The sequence below is a fragment of the Trachurus trachurus genome (genome assembly GCF_905171665.1).
Source record: "Trachurus trachurus genome assembly, chromosome: 13".
NCBI lineage: Eukaryota > Metazoa > Chordata > Actinopteri > Carangiformes > Carangidae > Trachurus > Trachurus trachurus.
Genome location: NC_139892.1, coordinates 32,027,706 through 32,048,671, shown reverse-complemented (window position 1 = coordinate 32,048,671; position 20,966 = coordinate 32,027,706). Strand labels below are relative to the sequence as shown.

Below are 20,966 nucleotides of genomic sequence, written 5' to 3'. Positions count from 1 at the left end.
TCACAATATTGTAAGTACGTCTATATTCTATTAAATAATTAACTTATGTAATAAGAGCTGCTGCATATGCAGGCAACTCTAAATATGAGGAACATCTCTTTATAAACTGCAGCACAGCTGAGCAAGCGCAGGCCAATAAAATAAAATCACTTTGTGTAATAGATGTCAATTGTGCTTGAATGTGATATTCAAATATTATTGTGTGTTGTTATGTGGCGCACCCTGCAGATGGACGTGAAACCAATGAGAGTACAGGGGATTTCCCCACCCTTCCTCCACCACGCCAGAGCGAGGCTGCCCTCCACCACCGGCATTCCCAGTATGCACCGCGGACAGAGCTGTAAAAAATAGTCCGCTAACGAAAGGCTGAGAAAAGGGAACCAGAAAAAAAGGGGGTAGCTGTAGCTCACCAGCTAAATTCACCAGTTAACTGTATTTTACCGCAACCACAACTGCTATCATGGCTGACAGCGAGAAACTGGACAACCAGCGGCTGAAGAATTTCAAGAATAAGGGCCGTGATTTGGAGGTAAAAGTTTTTTTTCGCAGATTGGCGGCGGCGGCGGTGATGTGCTGTTTTCCTCGCCGCCGCCGCCGCTCCGCTGTCGGCCAGCTCCGCCGCCCGGCTGCCCTGTGACGTCGTTTCTAATTTACCCCATCGGGGACTTGGTGCGCGGAGCCTCGGCCGGGGCCTCGACGGACCGGCCGTTTTTAGGTCGCCGGCCGTGGCCTGGCGGTTTCCCCCCTCGATGGTTTCACGGGGTTTTTCTCTGTAACGCCGCACGGCCGCCGCGCTGGTTATAAAACATGTCAGAGGAGTTCAACGGCCGCTGCGCGCTGCTAGCCCGATGCTAGCCCGATGCTAGCCCGCTGCTAGCCCGATGCTAGCCAGGCCCACACGGGGAACATGCTACCTTTAGTGAGACATATCACCCGCCGGGACGATTTAGCTCGGTGTGTTAGCTTCTCAACGTGATTACTGTACATCCATCAGCACACATAGCTGGCCCTCGGGGTGTCTTTGGGTGTATTTGGTGGGAGATTTGCTTGTACGCGGCACATTAGCGTTATTTTGATGCTGCAGTTAGTTAGCCGACCTGCGTGCTGCTAGCTGCTAACGCTGAGCTCGGTGGTGCTGCTGGTGGTGGCTGCAGTACCACCCCTCCCCCGTCTTATCACCAAAAACAATGGCGGAAACCAGTCGGTCTCCGTGCTGGCCAGTTACCTGCCTCTCTCTCTCTTTTTTCTTGTCTGTTTTATTACATCGTGGGGTGGTGTTAAATGTTATATGTTTCCTGCGTTGTTGCGATGCTAACGGTGACACACACATGCTTCGGTAAACCAAGGTTATCACAACCAGCTGGTTAACGCGTCGACTCCACATGACAGGCGGATCAAAGCGCTAACTACACACGCTGGGCCTAAAAACAAGTTCACAGTAACATTTTTTAAACATGGGGAGTTCAGCCTCAGCAGAAAACCACCAGGTTGATGGGGTTGTTTTCAGGCGGGCTCGCTCCAGATGCAGGATACACTCACACATCCTGTTTGACAAGTCGCTGCTTCAGCCCGGTAACTTAGGCCGAGAGCCGCCTCGCCTGGTGGTAGCCTGTTAAAACCTCTACACACACACACAGGCGTTATGGATAGATTTAACATCCAACTGTAGCTACAGCGGCACTAAACTCATCATAAAGCTATATTATTCAGTGGTCCGTTGATTGAGTGTAGCCATCTTGAACCAGTGCAGTCCAACACAACAGGCCTGCAGCAAACACCCCCCCCACTCCCTCCCTCTCTCTCTCTCTGAAGGGTTCAATGTTCAGCAACGTTGAAGTTGCTGCTTTCAAGGGGCGGCCAGTCAACTTCACGGGGATTTTAGAGGTTGGAGTTTGGTGTATGTATGTTCAGATATGTCTCTTATATTTTGTCTAACACACATATAACAACAGTGCTGGGAAGACTAGAGTAAAGTAGAGTAAAACTTTATTCATCCCCACAGGGGAATTCAAATGTCAGGTAGCTCATCGCCAAAAAACAAACAAACGGGTAACAACAGAGCATAGACAGCACAAGAACATAACATAAAATAAGTGAATATAAATTAAAGTGTAAGTGTAGAGTTGAAAATTAATTAAAAATGAATTATTATTATTAGATAAACTAATTATTATTATGCAACATGAGTGAAGAGAAGAGACACAAACAACGTAGGCCTCTAATAAAGACCACAGACCAGAATTTCAACAAAAACTTGGAACATTTTGCCCGTCAGGACTGCAGGAGTCATCACAGAGCTGTATTAGTTAGACAGACGTGTCTAATGAAGTAGCAACCGAGTTTATTTCAGTGTTGAATGTTTTTCTAAACCTGACAAAAAAAGCTGTATTAAGGAATACAGTGAGTGTTGGCGGACAAGACACATGGTTTGGTCTCACGGTAACTTAAGCTGAGTCATATTAGGTCAGGCCGGTGTTAAGTGTGTTTGGGTGCTGTCATATGCAGTGTGTGGGCTGTTGACTTTATGCTCTAGGTATGACTGAGACTGCTCGTCGGCTCTGGTTGTATAAACTGAATCCTGATCACAGACTGTGCCTGGACTTAATGTCTTAGCTGGTGTGTTAACTCTCTGAGCCAAAAGCCGGTTATGATTAAAGTTCCCTGTATGTTGTATAACGTTGATATGCTATCTCTCCTACAGACTATGAGAAGACAGAGGACTGAGGTGGTTGTGGAACTGAGAAAGGTAATCGCATCTGTGTTACGTTGTGCTTTCACCTACAAACACCCAGTGACTTTCAGTAATTACAATTTTTTGAAACAGAATTGAATTGTTATCTTTAAAATAACGTGCTCAAAGACACAGAAATTATCCTTAATTTCTTCAAGAGTACGCATCAAGTAATGTTTTCTGTTCCCTGCACCACAGAACAAAAGAGATGAGCACCTTCTGAAGAGGAGAAATGTGCCCCATGAGGACATCTGCGAGGACTCTGATGTCGACGGAGATTTCAGATCGGTACGGTTGTGTCTCTCTCAAAATGTGTGCTTTCACCAGAAAATCAAGTCAATTTATTTTTTTACTTTTAGGACTTGTGTCCCTACAGCAGAGGAGTGTACAGCTCCTGTAAGGTCTCACAGCAGCTGTAGGAATGATGACTTTGGCGTATAAAGTCTGTTTGACCATGGGGTTTTTCACATTAGGTTCGTCTCACTGGTTAAACACTCTGGAGGTTTAGGACATGGTGACGTTTTGTTCATGTGATGGTGCCTCCTTAGCTCTCCTTGCCCAGTGCCTGTTGGGTGGGGTATGAGCGCGAACAAACATGCAGTTTGTCTCTCTGTGGGCTGTTTGGGACAATGCACCTAGTATAACTATCGGGGTTGTGCTCCCTTTTGGATGTTGTCTAAGCTCCTTGGGTCACAATATTTGTTTGAGAAACTTCCTCTTTTGGAGTATTGCTTGTTGCCAGCTTGTGTGATCTCCACACCAACCCCAGCGTGGAGTTTTATTTGTCACTTTCAGATGAAAGAGAGAAGGTACAGTGAATGCATCAGGGAACAAAACTATTATAATTGGTAATAATAGTTCTGCTCATGGTGGCTTGTATTGGACATGTTAGCCTGCAATTGATCCTTCAATCTGGGCTTTCTGAGGCACATATCAATTCATATAAATATTAACTGATAAAGATTGTACTTAAAGTAGTGATGCATTATTGTGGCTATATGTGCAGCATACTGTTGGGGTCCTTCATTTCTGAGTTGAGCTTCAGGCACCCCAGTGGCTTCAAGCTCAGCAGTAAATGTCTCAGTCTTAATGTATGCGATGTTGTCAGACATGAAACGGGCATATTTTAGAGTAACAACAACACAGAAACTCGGATCAATCAGGAATCCCATCAGCTCTACGGTTCTGAGTTCGGTGGCATTGCTGGATTAAAATGGCCACTCATCAGTTCAGAGATTCAATCACAGTAACGGCCCGGTGGGACGCAGAGGGCTGATTCTAAGTGGGCTGCTTAGCAATATATCAACAATGACATGTTGCTCTGACTCACTGCAAGACATTAGAGAGGCTTTTGTGGGAAAGTGTGGCCGGCCAATCTAGTTTAAATACTTAACAAACCAATTGGTGCTGTGGGACTGTTTTCAGTCGGCCTAAAATAACTCATTGATTGTGTTGCCTGGAGGACAGTCGCTTTTTCATTATTTTGCCCATTTTGTGGTTAGCTCTCTCAAAATGAATAATCTGGGGCTCTCGGCTTGTGAGACTAATAGATGCCCTTTTTTGACATGGCAGATGTTTTCTAAATCCTCCCTGTCTCTCAGCTTTCTTTTTCTATTTGCTCTTTTTCCTGTCTGAGTTCTCGTCTCTGCTATTTTTAATTTCTCTATTCCCCATTTATCTTTTTAATCTCCTTTCACAGTCATGGAATGTAAATACACAGTATAAATCTGCTGCAAGGACACATATTTGCATGCAGGGTTGTGTTTGAGTGCCTTTTCTTTCTGGTCTACTCTGTCGGCTGTTGCAAGTCCCCTGCCTCCACTTTACTTGAGGGTGCACAGGCAATTAGCTGTAACTGCTGGTTTATCAGCGCAGCAGTACTGGCCAACTTTATTCAATAGTGCCCAAAGTCACGGTCGTTTGTTGATTGAAAATGATACTCGTGGTCTCTACCAGAGGCAGTCTACTCTACACCGGCCTCTGAACTCTCTGTACTGGACCAGGTGAGGTTGCCAGTTGGCAAACTATTGTGTTGAATGCTGGCCTGCACGACCAGCCTGCTTACTGTTATACAACAACACCACATTGGTTCAATCGAGAATGCAAGTCGCTAATTTGTCCTGCTGACATTTCTCGATGTCCAGCCTGCTTATGTGACCGTCCATCCTGCTTTGTCAACGTCACATTCAAAAGCAGTTTTAGGAAAAACTGTTGTTAATGCAGGGCAAGAAGCTAACAGATCGGCTCGCCTCATGTGGTCCTGCTATGGTTCAGAGTACTCTAATGGCTTTTGTCTAATGGTCACTGCTGTGTTACCAGTGTTAACCTTTTCTTGTGAAACCACCAGTTTAAAATCGACTACGTACGGATCCTTTTGTAACTGTTGGTCTTCGTCATGTGTTTTACAAACGTGTCTAAGTGTGATTTTGTGTCGCTAACTTTTCCAAATGCCTTTTTTTCAGCAAAACACCTCTCTTGAAGCAATAGTACAAGTAAGTTGGATTTTTGATATATTTATCTATACATATTGATCCCTGTGTATATTATGCATCATTATTTAACTCTTGATCGCAGCGTAACTATATTATAATTTAACACAAATAGGAAGCTTGGTCATCTCCAAGTGGTCTTTTTAAAAAAAAAAAACATTGCTTGGATTTTGAGACATAATTATTTATTTTAAATGCTGCGTATTACTTTTCTTGAACGTGTGTTTTTATTTTTTTGTAGAATGCCACCAGTGATAACCAGGGCGTCCAGCTGAGCGCTGTTCAGGCTGCCAGGTAGGACCACAATCCTCCATTCTCCTAAGTCCTACAGTTAAATGTTTGTTTGTCTTTGCGCAACCATTGAACAACAGATTTTTCATTATGTAAAATTGTTGATCACAGTTTGAAGAGCTCTTTCACACCTAACCGCTCTAGATCGGGTTATTTAGCCTGTTGCGTACACTGCAACGCTGTCAGTCTATACATGGGTGCAGACGGATGCTGATGCATTTTGTTTATGGTGTGAAAACAAAGGGGACCAACAACCACAGAATTATATTCTAGAGATTTTAGTGTGAATTCAAAAGGAAAGAAGCTACCGAATCTGTCTGCAGAGTGTAAACTCAATCTGTATAATCCACCAAATCATACACATGTTTAAAATTGCAGATGCTAAATGATTAGTTTAATCTGACAGCATGAGATTTTGAATATTTTAAGACTGCATTTTTGTAAATGACTTACACTACATCATGGTACCTATTACTTCTGAAATTAATATCAAGGTTATTTTGTGTCATGTGTAATCAATCTGGTTCCCGAGTGTTTTTATAAGACTGATTCTGATCTGGTGCACCTACACTTCGTCTTAAGAGGGTTTCTGAATAAAATTGATGGGCTCTCAAATACAGGGTCAGTGTTGCAATTTAAACGGGCTGAATGTTTTTTCCAGTTTGGTTAGACAGCAGGGATTTACAGTAAGTCAGCCCAGTCTGCTTAATGGACATTGTAAATGACACTGCAGTTCAGCAGTTCAGCTCTTTTAGAAGTTGGGTCAGGTGTACAAGGTTGTCGAATTCAGGAAACCTTTTAACCTTCCAAGATTTATGGTTGTTTTTGATTTTGTGCCTACCCTGCAGCATTAGTTTGACACTTTGAAGATGTCATCACACCTCACCTGTAGGCGCTGGGTCATAAGTTAGGTGACTGACTGACTGACAGGGAGGAGATACTTCACATTCTTTAGCTGTTTCTGTGCGTCTGTAATTGCTTCTTTTTGTTGGTATGCATCAGTAAAGCTATGTGGGTATGAGAGCGTGAATAATGGTCTTCTGTTTCCCCTTTGTTTTTGTAGGAAGTTGTTGTCCAGTGACCGTAACCCTCCCATAGATGACCTGATAAAGTCCGGGATCCTTCCTATACTGGTCCACTGCCTGGACAGAGACGACAAGTAAGCGCACTGTAATTCTGTTTGCCCGCATGGAGCAGTGAATCATCCCGTTTTCATGTGAGATAATTATAGTACAAGTTAGCCCTTTTTCCCCTGATCATGTTAAGTGTATGTACACTTCAAAGTTATGTAAATGAGCCAACAGGGTTTAGCCCAGCCTACAAGTGAACAGTGTTGCAGTTATGTAAATGTGTCCTAGTTTTCACCTTCTAGGAGTGGTAGGACATAAATGACTCATCAGCTTGTTCTTACTGTTGGATGCCCCTTCCCCATCACACTCACTTTTACCTTTTCTCCATCTGTGCTCTCTCACCCCTCTTTAGCCCATCTCTCCAGTTTGAGGCGGCCTGGGCTCTAACCAACATAGCATCTGGGACCTCGGAGCAGACCCAAGCTGTGGTCCAGTCCAGTAAGTGCCATCGTATCACAGCACATCATATTTTCAGCTCGCTATTCATTTCTTATCTTTCCAATGTTACAAGGGTAAATATTAAACATTTATTGTGTTTGTAGGCAATGCTTTTGAGAAATATTTGTCTGTTGCATCTGTAATCTTATTGTTTTCTTATTAAATTACTTCAATAACAGTTGATGGCGAACATAAAAAAAAAAAAATCGATGCATCCAGTCATATTACTTATATTTACCATGGCTTTGCATTTCGGTAAAAAGGGATTAAAATACAATTCAAAGCATTTTCAAATAGCAGATGTTGTCATGGATTTTCCTTTAACATTTCTGTTATCGATTTTATTTTTTCCCCACTCGTCGAATTTGTGCATGTGATATGCAGCACATCAGATCATGAGATGTTTTTTTTATTTTTAATTAATCAACATGTATCTTCTCCTTATGTGCAGATGCTGTGCCACTGTTCCTGAGACTGCTTCACTCTCCTCACCAGAACGTGTGCGAACAGGCCGTCTGGGCTCTGGGCAACATCATAGGTGAGTCGCTGCTGGTGTGAACACGAGTGTGTTATTTAGTATTTATTTATATATATATACATACACACACACACACAGTCAGACCAAAGACTACATGTTCTCCTTCTGTGTGTTTGCGCTCTCTCCAGGTGATGGCCCTCAGTGCAGAGACTATGTGATCAGCTTGGGCGTGGTGAAACCCTTGCTCTCTTTCATCAGTCCCTCCATCCCCATCACCTTCCTCCGCAATGTCACCTGGGTCATGGTCAATCTGTGCCGCCACAAGGACCCTCCACCACCCATGGAGACGATCCAGGAGGTGCGTACAGTGTGTGTGTGTGTGTGGAGAAAATGAGTGAGCTGTGCCTCAGGTAAAGGGGTGATATTTAAAATGTAGTATGGTAGGTGTTTGTGGGTGGAGAGACAGTGAGGGATCATACTCCTTCTCACTGCATTTGCAACTCCTACGTGGTTTACATGTCATACATTCACTCAGCAGTGCTTTGTTTTACAGGTCTGTTATTTTTTAAAGTTTCTGGGAAAGATCCCTGTAGTTTTATAATAGATATAGGAAAGGTGGAGACATAGTTCACTTAAGTAAGTTTAATGTTGACTTTCAAATGAATTTCTATCAAAGAAACTGCTCAGTGTAAACCACAGTGACGATTTAGTATGTGTTCATTTATTATTAGAAACACAAGATTTGCTCTCCTGCTGTCCTCTGAATAAAAGTCTCAAAGTTGTGTTAGAAAAAAAAACTAGAAGTGTAGCCACTCATCGCTGTTTTACCAGTAATTACTCCAGGAAACTTCTGAGGTGATTATTTTTAAATTAATTATAATTTATGGACCTGTTAAAGAAAACATTCCTCATTAGTTGAACCATTTTTTGGAGTAAGCTGTCCTCTGTAGTGGATGGCTGCGAATGATTGAACGTGTCCTTGTCCGTTCTTGTGTGAAAGTCTAAACAGGGATGAGTATTGAAAAACTCCCCATCAGGAACAACACTAAAGAAGCTGCTGGAAACTGTCTAAATTTAGCCATGAGCTCGGAAAGTGCGTGGAGTCTCTACAGCAGCCAGTATTGACAGATAAATGTTTTTGAACTTTGGGTAACAACAATATGTCAGGTGCACTTTCAGAAATCAGTTGCTTTTTGGCTACAGTGAAAACCTTCACGGTTCTCCTAAAAGCAGGAACAGACTGGATAAGTGTTGTGTGTGTGTGTGTGTGTGTGTGTGCCAGCTGTGGAATGCCTTGGTTTTCCTTTCAGTGCATGTAAATGGGTCAGAGTGGACACAAACAATTGATGGGTGTGATCTAGACCCACTGTTTTATTTTTTCCTATTTTTTTTAAAATGTGATGCACACATGTTGCAGCAGAAATAGACACAAATAAGATCTTTTGATGTCATAACGGCATCATACCAGAAACATTATTTACCTACCACTGTAGTTGTCTACGCCTGGGCTGAATCTGAAATCTAATATTCCAGCAGCCTGCAAACTCTGTGTCGAGAGATGAAGCCGGCAATAACGGCAGCTCATCAGATATGTGGCGGGTGTGAACGCACACGTGCTTTTCTGCAGCTTCTGCAGCTACACAGGCAGTGTGTTCCCAGCATAGGAGAAAGATGAGCGTTTTTATTGGTAGGTGTTTGACAGTGGGAGAAGCGAGGAGGATTAGAGCTCCATCAGTGGTCCGTGCTAGTAAATTTAGGGTACATTTATTGTGTTTCTGTGTGGTACATAAATGGAGGAAGGTGCAGGGGGTATTGCTGAAACGTCTCTGCAGCCATCGGAGCAATGTGTTTTCATCATCGTTTTCTCCACCTAATGACTTCTTCTGTCTGAATTCCTCTCAGATCCTGCCAGCTCTCTGCGTGTTGATCCACCACACTGATGTCAGTGTAAGTATACTAATTTTCAGCGGCCTGCGGTGCCTTGGCCCCTCTGGTGTATTCCCAGATGAAAGCCCCTGCTAGATTATCATTATCTAATGAAAGCTGTACAGAGAGCAAAAATATATTTATTACAACGCTTTGGTGTTTTTCTGCCTCCAGATCTTGGTAGACACAGTGTGGGCTCTGTCCTACCTGACAGACGCTGGGAATGAGCAGATCCAAATGGTCATCGACTCCGCCATCGTCCCCTACCTGGTCCCTCTGCTCAGTCACCAAGAGGTCAAAGTTCAGGTATGGAGAGATGAAAGGTCCCGTTCACTTGTAATGAAATCAGCTTGATCTGGGAATTCTTAAGTGGTTACAAACCAGTCGACCAGCATGTAATGATTATAATTTATAATGCATCAAAACAAACGGCCATGCACCAACAGCTCTATTAGTACCATTTTATATCACATCATTGGAAACATTAATAGATAAACACTCGTGTGTAAGCTTTTAAAATCGCACTAATGAAAGTTTGATATGTTTTTATAATAACAAATAAAAAAAACTCTCCTTGCAAATTATTGAGTAAATGTTGTCTCCTGAGTTTTGGATTAATTCAGCATCAGGCAACAGGCATCTTTAAATATGTAGAAATAAATCCTCTCTGTATAAATAGGTATTATTATTATTATTATCAAACTGTTTTCACACTTCCTCTCCACATCCAGACTGCTGCCCTCAGGGCCGTTGGAAACATAGTGACCGGCACAGATGAACAGACCCAGGTGGTGCTCAACTGTGATGCCCTCAGCCACTTCCCTGCCCTGCTCACTCACCCGAAGGAGAAAATCAACAAGGTAAAATATTCTCCTTTCTTCCTCATCCACACACACACACACACACACACACACACACACACACACACACACACACACACACACACACACACACACTTGCTACAATCTCAAACTGCCACACCAGTCGTCTGGAGGTGATGAAATCAGAGACTTGGTGCTAGTGTGAATGCTGTGTGAGAGATAATAGAGGGGACAGACAGCTAATGGTAGGACTACACAACATGGAGAATCGCGAGGACGAACGAGGACGAACGACGACGAAGAAGAGGACCTCGGTGGCTTGGCTAGTTGTAGTTAGTGGGGGTGGAGGGGGTGGAGCGGGTGGCTACTAGTCTGTGTGCACGTGATTGAATGTGTGTGTGATCTCATGGGTTGGTGGCCAAAGGGTGCTGAGACCATGTGTTCCTGCTGATATCGGAGTGCATCTGAGTCCGGTCACGTATAAAACAAGAGGCCCCCTTTGTGACCTGGACGATGATTAGAGCCTCAACATTGCCCTGGCCCCACCCACAGCACTCTGTCTCGACCAGAGGGCAAACTCTCTGAGTGACCCTCTGGATTCTGATCCAGATTAGATATAAAAAGATGTGTTTTTGACGTGTTTTCTGCCCCCAATTGAGGGCATGGGCAGTCATGTTATTCTAATAACAGTCAACAGTGTGATTTCCCTGAACGCCTCTCTCTGTCTGGTTGAGAATTAAACCACCTGCCATTTAAAGTTAGATAATAACAATTGTATTCACTTTTTAAACAAATGAACAAAAAATGTCACTTGTGCTCTCTGTCCTGTAGGAGGCAGTGTGGTTCCTGTCCAACATCACAGCAGGCAACCAACAGCAGGTGCAGGCCGTCATTGATGCCAAGCTAGTCCCCATGATCATTCATCTGCTTGACAAGGTTTGTATCCATCTGCTTTTTGTGCACCGTGACAAGTGCATAAACAGGTGATATGCTGTTTTTAATTGAGTAAACAGATGTATGTGTTCCTAACTTGAATGCATCTATTTTTTTTAGGGCGACTTTGGCACCCAAAAAGAAGCTGCCTGGGCCATTAGCAACCTGACAATAAGTGGGAGGAAAGATCAGGTAAGAATGTTTTCTTTGTTACGCTTCAGCCTGAACTCAATAGACTCCTCTTCCTTTTTGTGTACTTTACCTGCTAATCCTTACACAGCCTTTCATGACTGAACACCGTTTGATTTTTGTGAACTGCAATGGAGAAGTCATTAGCTGAATAAAACATCACTTCCAATATGAGTTTGACCTTCCTTTTTTAGTGGCTAAATTAAAAAAAAAAATCCAAATAAGTATTGAATGTCCATCCTTCGTCATATCACTGATCATATCATATTGAATGTCCATCCTTCGTCATATCACTGATCATATCATCCTATCTGCTGTCTCCAGGTGGCCCACCTCATTGAGAAGCAGGTGATCCCTCCGTTCTGCAATCTGCTGACTGTGAAGGATGCTCAGGTTGTGCAGGTTGTCCTCGATGGCCTCAGCAATATCCTCAAGATGGCCGATGATGAGGCTGAAACTATTGCTAACCTCATTGAAGAATGTGGAGGTGAGATCCATTTAGTACTGTTTTTTAAGGGGTTTTTCCTGCTTATTAAAATTAAGTGGGATTGTTGATCAAGTTGTGTGAAAACTGGTGTTTTTGTCCCACAGGATTGGAAAAGGTGGAGCAACTGCAGAATCATGAAAATGAAGATATCTACAAATTGGCTTACGAAATTATTGATCAGTTCTTCTCATCCGATGATGTAAGTAATGCTGTGTGTGTTACCTCTTCAGTTTTCCATTTAGCTAAGTATTAGTTTGGTTTGAACGCCAAATAACTATCAAGTTGTGTTAATCAGCAGAATTTAGTATCACTAAATTGAACATGATGAATGGGATTTTTTGCTATTGTTTCCCTGCTGGAGAACTTTTCTCAGTACTTTCACCTATGTAATTCAGGGGTCACCAGCATAAGGGGTCATGAATTATTCTTTCTTTTTTTTTTTAGCACCACTGGTCATTTACTTTGCAAATTGCTAATGTGGTGTCTTTATGCGCTGTCTGTCTGTCTGTCCCTCAGATTGATGAAGACACCACCCTCGTCCCAGAGGCCATCCAGGGCGGAACTTACGGCTTTAACTCAGCCAACGTGCCAGCCGAGGGATTCCAGTTCTAGAAGGCATCTGGGGTATTCTGGAGTTTTGTTCACGATGCAGCACTCTGTTCAACATAAAAAAATTAGGAGAGAAAGAGCGAGAGAGAGCGAGAGTGTGAGAAATTTGATCCATTGTGCTTGGCTCGTGGGATCCATGGCTGCATCTTATCTGAGAGAAAAATGTGTGGATTTCATTTGGCATTCCAGGGGAACCAGCCCAAATGAAGTTTGAGATGGCGAGTGGGTGCGAGTGAGAATGAGTGGCTACATGTTGCAAACAAGCAAAACATCTACATCGAATGCGTTGAGAGACATGCCGACATAACTTCTGTGTTATTGGAGCTGTCGTCTTCGGAAAACTACTTCAAATGACAACAAAAAAAAACTCGATGTCTGCCCGGGGAGAACCAAGGACATCCAAAAATATGAAATCAAGAGATCTTGAAATATTACAATACAACAAAATGCAGAAATGAATATAACTATAATTATGAACTGAGATGAACCACAAACCATCACAATTCTGCGGTCCTCCGACTCGAGAGGGCGCCACCCTCAATGTGCCCCTCCCCCAATCGGCCACGCTATCAGACATGTGTGTGAATGGACCCATTGTGTATGAATGTCTGGACTCAGTGCTGAGGAGCCAGGTTCATCTCCTCCAACAAGACGCCCTGATGGGGCACCATCCTCTCCCCCTGGTGGGCGGGGCCAGGAGTCCGGCTGCGCGTGTCGCATGTGCGAGAGAGTGGACGGATGAGTTGTGTGTGCTTGGCTGCGTGCGTGACTGGGAGTATGCAAGGCTGGGTGAGAACGCATGCAGAGACGGGAAAAAGATACAAATACAACATCTGAAGAGAAACAAAAATTGAGAAACGCAACAACGATGTTATCAAAGGTTTCAGGAAAGAAATTCTGCCTTTGAAAGAGGCTGATCCTCTAAATCCCTAAAAGGAAGAACTTTGGATATGAGAAAAATCATCGTCATCACAAGGATTTTTTTTTTTTTTTGAATTATTGTTAAGTTAGTATTAATTGACACTGGACAATGTTAATGGCAGGTGTGGAGCAGCAGTGCATTGTATTAAGATGCATATGGTGGCTTTTGGGCTTTTCTTTTTGCCTCCAGTGTGTTTCTTTTTATGATATTTTTTATTTTAAGCTTTTAGTTTCCATTGCTTCTGTAAAGGTGATTGACGACGATCGTATTCCACCCTCACACCAGATCCCTAACCTACGCACCAGACATGGGCTTGATGCTGTGAAATTCTGACACCATCACTATAATCAACCAAATGACCTGTTCCCCCTTGTGACACTTAATTATTTGTCCTTCAATTTACAGCAAAATCACTGCTTTGCAGTATTGTTGCCATAGCTTTGACTTATCACCAAGGGAGAAGAGAACAATGGCCATTTCACGTAGGATTGTGAATCATAACCTTTGCATGTACTAAACTATAGCACAGTTATTTTTAGGGTATTTTAGTTTCCTTAGGCTGTGGATACAGTGTAATTTTCATTTTAAGTAAAACTGTGCTTAAATGTTACATGTTTCCCCTTCCCTTACCCCCTCACTTGTGTCCAATTTGCTAAATAATCTGTATGGTTTTGCACATGTACTGCAAAGTGAGGCCTGACGTCTAACTGAGGGTGTGTTGGTCGGTTTCATAGGTTTCGACCTGCCAACAACCTCTTACAATATGCATCACTCAACCACAATCTTTGTTGTATTTCTAGAGTAATCCAATGACGCTTTTTAGTGATACTTGAGAAAATAATGAATTTATTTCAGGAGCAGCAGTAATGAATCTGCTAATGTATCTCAGCTAGACTAAGAGAGGACTTAACCTCCCGTTTCTCAAGGTCAAAGGGGAATTGGGGAGTTGTCCGAAGTGGGTTCTCCTGAATAATAAATAAACCCATGAACAAGTTTGCTGTACCTTTAGTACCTGGAAGTCCTTAGCCCCATACTCCTCTTTCCTCTTATACCAGCTAGGTGTACAAGCTTACCCTTTTCCATTTTTTGTGTTAACTTCAAACACTGTAGTAAATGATTACATTTTGTGCTCATAAACCTTCTGTTGAACATAGGGGTATCTTTTTTTTTTCTTTTTCTTTTGCAGCATTCCTTGTTAGCAAACATGTGGTTTCAATTCTAAAATTACGACAAAGGAGGAAAAGAAAAGGTGGTTTGCCCCAAATCCTTATTTTTGGGGAGATAGGCTACACAGGATAGGTTGTCTTCGAGAAAATAAATAGTGAAACCCAAATCGAGAGATTGAGTGTGTGTGTGGTCTGTGGTGGAGAAGTGGTGTGATACTAAAGCTTTTTTTCTCTTTTCTTTCCTTTTTTTAAAATGTTCTTTTTAGGCATAAAAAGTGAGTAAAAGCCAAATATCTTCGTTTCTCTCCGCGGCTGAGCTTGCATTCAAATCGAGAAAAAACAGCCCCTGATTGGTCAGAGAGACCGTTTACCCGCATGCGCACTACGGGCCATAAAAACGATGCATTCGGTGCAGCTGTCGGAAAATGGGACGGAGGGAGGGAGGGAGGAGTGAGTTATTTGGGCGAACTACTGCACTTTATTTGCGAATAGAACATTATCTTGAGCCACCAGAAGCAAACACTGCGACACGATTTTTTACCTTATTTTGTATTTTCTTACATGAACAGTGTGGGGCTGTGCTGTGCTCCAAACGTTTGGTACATGCCCTGCCCGCCTGCGGCTGTATTTACGAGTACAAATTTACGGAGAGCACTTGAAGGCATCACAAGAAGGAACAGGAAATAAGAGCTCTGTTTTGGAGAGACACTTTGCTCCGAGCAGACGGTGAGTGTTTAACAAGAGTCCTCACTTGATATATTATCTCTTTTTCTGTACAGTTGTGTCACCAAGACTGAAAATGATCAGTAACTTGGATAAAACGGACTGTCGGACAACAAATGACGATAAATTAAGACGTGTCGCCGGGAAAGTATCCGCTGCATTTGTTAACTGGTTTCTAGTGTTGGGAGCGTCATAAGGATGAAAAGTAACTTATTTTTTTTAACATCCTAGTTATTCAACATTTTCTTGTTGAAGTGCAGCTGAGCTACATGAAGCCATAAAATGGGAGTTTATCTGCTTGAAAGAAAAAGCTTAATAGTAAAAAAAAAAAGAAGAAAAGTTTGACTTGAAAAGTTAAAATGTTGTGAAGAGCAAAACTGACTCAACGGTGAGGTTAAAATTTCAGGTAACTTGACAGCTCTGAAAAGGCCATCTTCAGATATAAGTTACCTGTTGGTTATATGGATGTGACTGCAAGTCGATTGGCACTAGTCTAGTGAGTGTAATCGACGGTGTTAACGCTAATCAGGCCGCAGCAGGACACCTGTCACCTGTTTGAATCTGGGCGCCAACTCGGCTGCAGCTCGACTCCATAAACGCATCAGGTTGTGTGTGAGTGAGTGTGTGTGAGAGGCCGCACAGCTCAACAGCCTGTCCCTGGTAACAAAGTGTGTGTCTGTGGGAGTTGGGACTGGGTGGATGCTGGCATGAGGCCTCCCTATTGTCGCTGCGGTGCTGCCTGTAACTAGAGTCGACAACACACACACACACACACACACACACACACACACACACACACACACACACACACACACACACACACACACACACACACACACACACACACACACACACACACACCACAACATAACTGATCCTGTAAGAGGAGCTGAGCTGTTTTTTTTTTTTGGCTCTTTAATTGTTTTTCTGTACAGGATCTGCTTTTCCACACACACTGGCTCGACTTAGTTCAATGTAGCAATCCCTATTAGTTATATTAATATTTTTATATTATTAATTAACATCTAGCCTAACTGTTGTGCCATGATGAAGTCTACTTTTATTGTGATTACAGTGGTCTTTTTTTTTTTTTTTGGCAGTGGCATAGATGTGTTAATTAAATTTTAGTTTAGCACTGAGGTCACAGTGGTGGTGTGGTTGTACTGGTCAGATGTGTCTGACACTCTGCTGTGCTGATGTGTGTCAACAGGGAACAGAAGAAAGAGACTCGCCGAAATTTAGTCTAACTAAACCATGACCCTGCATATGTTCAGAAATATACCCAAATATATCCAAACACATTATATAAGATAAGATATACACTAATCCCATTGTCCCCTGTGCTCAGCAACAATCAGCAGTCAGAATTGTAACTGGGAAGTGACGTATATTTGTTAATGTTGCTGAAAACAAACAAAACATAACAAAAGCTTCAACAAAAACGACTAATGAACAATGTTTCAGTGTGAATTGCTGGACACAGCACCTCTGCCATGTGTACAGGATAAAGGGCCACTGGGTTTACAAATGGTTGCACTGCTGGTCAAAGCCTGGAGGCCCGCAGATTAGTCAGAGTAAAGGCCACACCCAAGCGTTGAGAATATGATGTGATTAATCTGCTGAATATTTTTCGCAATCAGACATGGAAAACAGCTATTAATAACGAATATGTTTTAGTTAACGGTGATATCTGCCAGGAATGAAGCATCCAGTTGATCACACATTTCACAAGATGGAACCTTCAACTTTAAAAGTTTCCTCCAGGTTATGTTCACTCACTGTACCGTTTGTAGCACGTGACTGTTTTTATTGGACAGGTGTGACGCAGCTTTTCACCCGTCCTGCTGTCCTGCCAGATCTTCTCCTCCTCCTCTTCAGCGACCAAGTCCTGAGCCGGGTCCCCCCCAAAGTCTCCGCTATGGAAAACCTAGAGGAAGACCTGACCTGCTCTGTGTGCTACTCTCTGTTCTCTGACCCGCGAGTGCTGCCGTGCTCTCACACCTTCTGTAAGACCTGCCTGGACAACCTGCTTCAGGTGACCACCAACTATTCCATCTGGCGTCCGCTCCGCCTCCCGCTTAAATGCCCCAACTGTCGCAACGTGATGGAGCTGCCCCCGGCGGGCGTGGACGCTCTGCCCACCAACGTGTCTCTGAGGGCCATCATCGAGAAAGTAGGAGAGAATCACTTGTGTTCAGCTGGTGACTGATTCAGCTGAAGTCCTCTCAACCGGCTTCGCTGTTTCAGCTTGTGCTCATCTTGTCTTGTGTGTGTCCCCCGTCTGCTCACTCATTTGCTATCTCAGTACCAGAGGGACAACGAGCCGAGGCCCCCGTCCTGTCAGGAGCACAGCAGGCAGCCGCTCAACATGTACTGCATCCAGGATCGGCAGCTGATCTGTGGGCTGTGTCTGACTGTCGGGCAGCATCAGGGACATCCCATAGACGACCTGCAGGCGGCTTTCGTCAGAGAGAAACAGACGCCGTCGCGACTGCTGGCCGGCCTCTCTGATCAGAGATGGCAACAGGTGTGGTCAGCTTCTAAGTTGTGGCAAACGCATGAAAATCCAAAACCTTTCTCACTGCACTCGCTGCCCTCTCTCCTCTCGCTCTCTCTTTAGGTGTGTGAGCTCGGGGAGCTGTTGGAGCAGGAGAAGTCCCGCTGCGAGGGGCTGGTGAGGCAGGACCGACAGGAAGTCAGTCAGTTTTTCCAGTCGCTGGAGGTGGTGCTGGCCAAGAAGAGACAAGCTTACCTGGAGGCTCTGGACAAAGCTGGAGCTGAGGTGTCCCGGGCCTACGACCCGCTCATCCACAGAGTGAAGGAGCTGCAGGTCTGTTTCTCAGCGTCGCTGTTTTTGTTTATCCTCTTGCACCTAAAAGGATAGTTAGTTCAACATGTTGGCAAATTCGCCTATTGCCGTAATCTCCATAGTCATAGGGGTAGATTCATTACCTTTACGGTAATTAGCGGTTGTTTTGAGATCCGCCAGCTGCTCAGTGAACACAATGGAGGTGAATGGTACAGGTCCCCTGTCCCTCAAAACTCATCAAATACACAATCCAACAACTCCAAAACGCTCTTGTGGAGAAGTTGTGACCTGCACATTCACCATGCTATGAAATAATCATGTAACATTACGAGACAGAGTTGTTTTTGATGCAAATGCGTAGCTGGAACTACATTCCAGACAGTGATTTCATAAGCGAGTGATTTCATAAGCGCAAGTAGTACAGAGTATTTGCTTTGTGTGTCGTAATGTTACGTAATTATACATGATTATTTCGTAGCGTGGTGAATGTGCAGCTCACAACTTCTCCACAAGCGCGTTTAGGAGTTGTTGGATTGTGTGTTTGATGAGTTTGACAAGGGACACTGAGCAGCTCACGTCTCTGCCCTGCTGATCTCAAAACAACATGCACTGATAATAAAAGATAATGAACCTACCACTATGACTATAGGGATTATGGCAATAGGTGAATTTGCCAAAATGTTGAACTATCCCTTTAAATTATCTGGCGCCACTTTGGAAATATTTCTGTTTTATATTGTGTGAAGTTTTGCATATAAGAATGAACAATGTTCGTTATTTTTTTGGGGCAAGTTACACCAACAGTCAAACAAGGACATGATTGTTGATGACCAGTGATTGTTCTCCAGGAGGAGCAGCTGGACCTGGTGTCCTTGGGGTCGTCGGTGGAGGAAGAGGACTCGCCGCTGGTCTTCCTGGAGAAGGTGCATATGTTGCGAGAGAGGGTGGAGGAGTTCATGAAAACCCCACTGCCCTCGGTGGTAAACCTCTCCGTCAGCCCGCGGGCAGCAGATTTCCTCCAGGAGCGCTGGCCGGCCGTGACCATCGGCAGCCTGGAGGAAGCACCCATCCCTAAGGTGAGCTGCTGCTGCACCAGATGTGCCAGCGGAGGCGGTGGCAGCGGCGAGGCCGGGAGGGATCGCTCCGACGCGTGGTGCCAGCTGCAGCCCACGTTCTCCGTGGTGCTGCTGGGGCTGCTGCTGCTGCTGGCCTTGCTGTGGGTGAACCCGGTCGGGGGGGCGTCGCTGGGCTTCTCCCTGCTGTCTCGGTTCAGTCAGGTCGTCCACGGCCTGAGCAGCGAACTCATCGCATCTGTCTGGGACACAGCGGGGTCGGCGTACACCGTGATGCAGGCAGGCGTAGAGCGGTGGAGCACACAGCTCTCCTCAGCTGGGGAACAGGCTTTTCAGCAGCTCGCTGCCTTATTTAAAACTCTGACATCCCATTGAAAGACACTCAACTGAAACCTTTTTTATCTACAAGCTGAGAAAGTCTCACTCCCTGTCTCCTGTAGTGAAGCAAAATCAACAATGAGTGTCTTTTAACAGCTGCTACCTAACAGTCAAAAATGTTAAAGACATCTGATTTTTGCCTTCAACGTCACAGTGAAATAGTAAATGTTTCATTTTAGATGTAGATCAACACTGAACCATATGTGGTGACAGGAGAGGGCATTGCAACCCTTCTCCTTTTTTATTAATGCTACTCACCACAGTGAGTGAACAAATAACTACACACTGAAGGCCAGTGTATGGAAAATTGGTAAAGCTAAAAAGCTGAATTACAAAAATGTAAATGAATATAACCAGACTGAGCATATAATTTCATCACAAAATGACCTATTATAATGTATTATCCTCCACTTTTAAACATGTATATGATCATTTTCCTTCAAAGATTCCCATGCAGACCGGGGGAAAAGCACAGGATATGATTTACTCACTTCCATATTATAAAATGCTGTTAAGTTCTTTTTTTTGAAAATTAGACGGTTCATGTAGCTGTAAATCTTTTTATATTCTAGAAGATTGTGTTATTGTCCAGTGTTGTTCCTCTTTGGTGTGGTATTTGTCTCCATGCTCATCATCATACTGCCCAACTACTCAACACTACTCCAAACATCAAGGCGGAAACACTAGAGTTTGTAGGCAGTGTTTTCATTTCTAAAGTCACCTTTCCCATCATGCAGTGGGACATTTCAGTAGTGCTCCTGTTGTCTCAAGAGCTCGGGACAGCAACACAGCTGATTGCGTATCCATTTACAGTGACAGAGCCTGCTGAGTGGAAGCAGACACAGTGGATCTGACTTGAAGCCGCCACAGATCATGTTTCTGTGATGATGCTCTGACTGTGCCTTTAGCCATCACACCTTTACCTCGCCCGCACTTCATAGCTTTACTGTAGAGGACTGGTTACTCCATAAGGACCAATAGTTTTTAATCCAAAGTGGTGCAATGACACAGTCCATTTTAAATATGATTATAGCCTTTGGAAAAGCTTTATCAGCACTATGCTGCCTCCCACACGTTAGTTCACTTTCTGTTACTCAGAACTGACTGTTGCAGTACTTGTATTGTTTTTATAAAACTTCTCAATGCCTGTATTTTAAAAAGTTACAATAAACTAGTTGAAATGCTTCGTTTTTGTTCTGTTGACAATGTTGTGCAGTATGTCACGTCACCTTCACAGTAAGCCCAATTAGCTGATGGTCGCTACACTTGTCTTTGCAGTGTGAAGTATAGTGTCCAAGCTGTCACATGACTGTACAGTATGCATCATTTGAGCTGCTATTTTTTTCTACAACATATTTTAAAACTATCCCTTT

General features: G+C 43.7%; 2 protein-coding genes across 2 annotated transcripts; both read left to right on the top strand.

Annotated features, from left to right (window-relative positions):
• Positions 1-288: 288 nt before the first annotated feature.
• On the top strand, positions 289-13,010 carry kpna4 (karyopherin alpha 4 (importin alpha 3)). Its single transcript, XM_083984909.1, has 17 exons — positions 289-529; positions 2,702-2,746; positions 2,930-3,019; positions 5,194-5,223; positions 5,462-5,514; positions 6,575-6,670; positions 6,994-7,079; positions 7,531-7,617; positions 7,746-7,915; positions 9,460-9,504; positions 9,658-9,789; positions 10,215-10,343; positions 11,136-11,240; positions 11,358-11,429; positions 11,751-11,913; positions 12,018-12,112; positions 12,430-13,010. The coding sequence occupies exons 1-17, from the start codon at positions 461-463 to the stop codon at positions 12,523-12,525; spliced, it is 1,563 nt and encodes a 520-aa protein (XP_083841035.1). The 5' UTR covers positions 289-460; the 3' UTR covers positions 12,526-13,010.
• A 4,145-nt stretch (positions 13,011-17,155) lies between these two features.
• On the top strand, positions 17,156-20,911 carry trim59 (tripartite motif containing 59). Its single transcript, XM_083985576.1, has 4 exons — positions 17,156-17,506; positions 17,639-17,860; positions 17,954-18,163; positions 18,991-20,911. Exons 1-4 carry the CDS (start codon positions 17,252-17,254, stop codon positions 19,588-19,590), a joined length of 1,287 nt encoding a protein of 428 aa, XP_083841702.1. The 5' UTR covers positions 17,156-17,251; the 3' UTR covers positions 19,591-20,911.
• Positions 20,912-20,966: the final 55 nt, after the last annotated feature.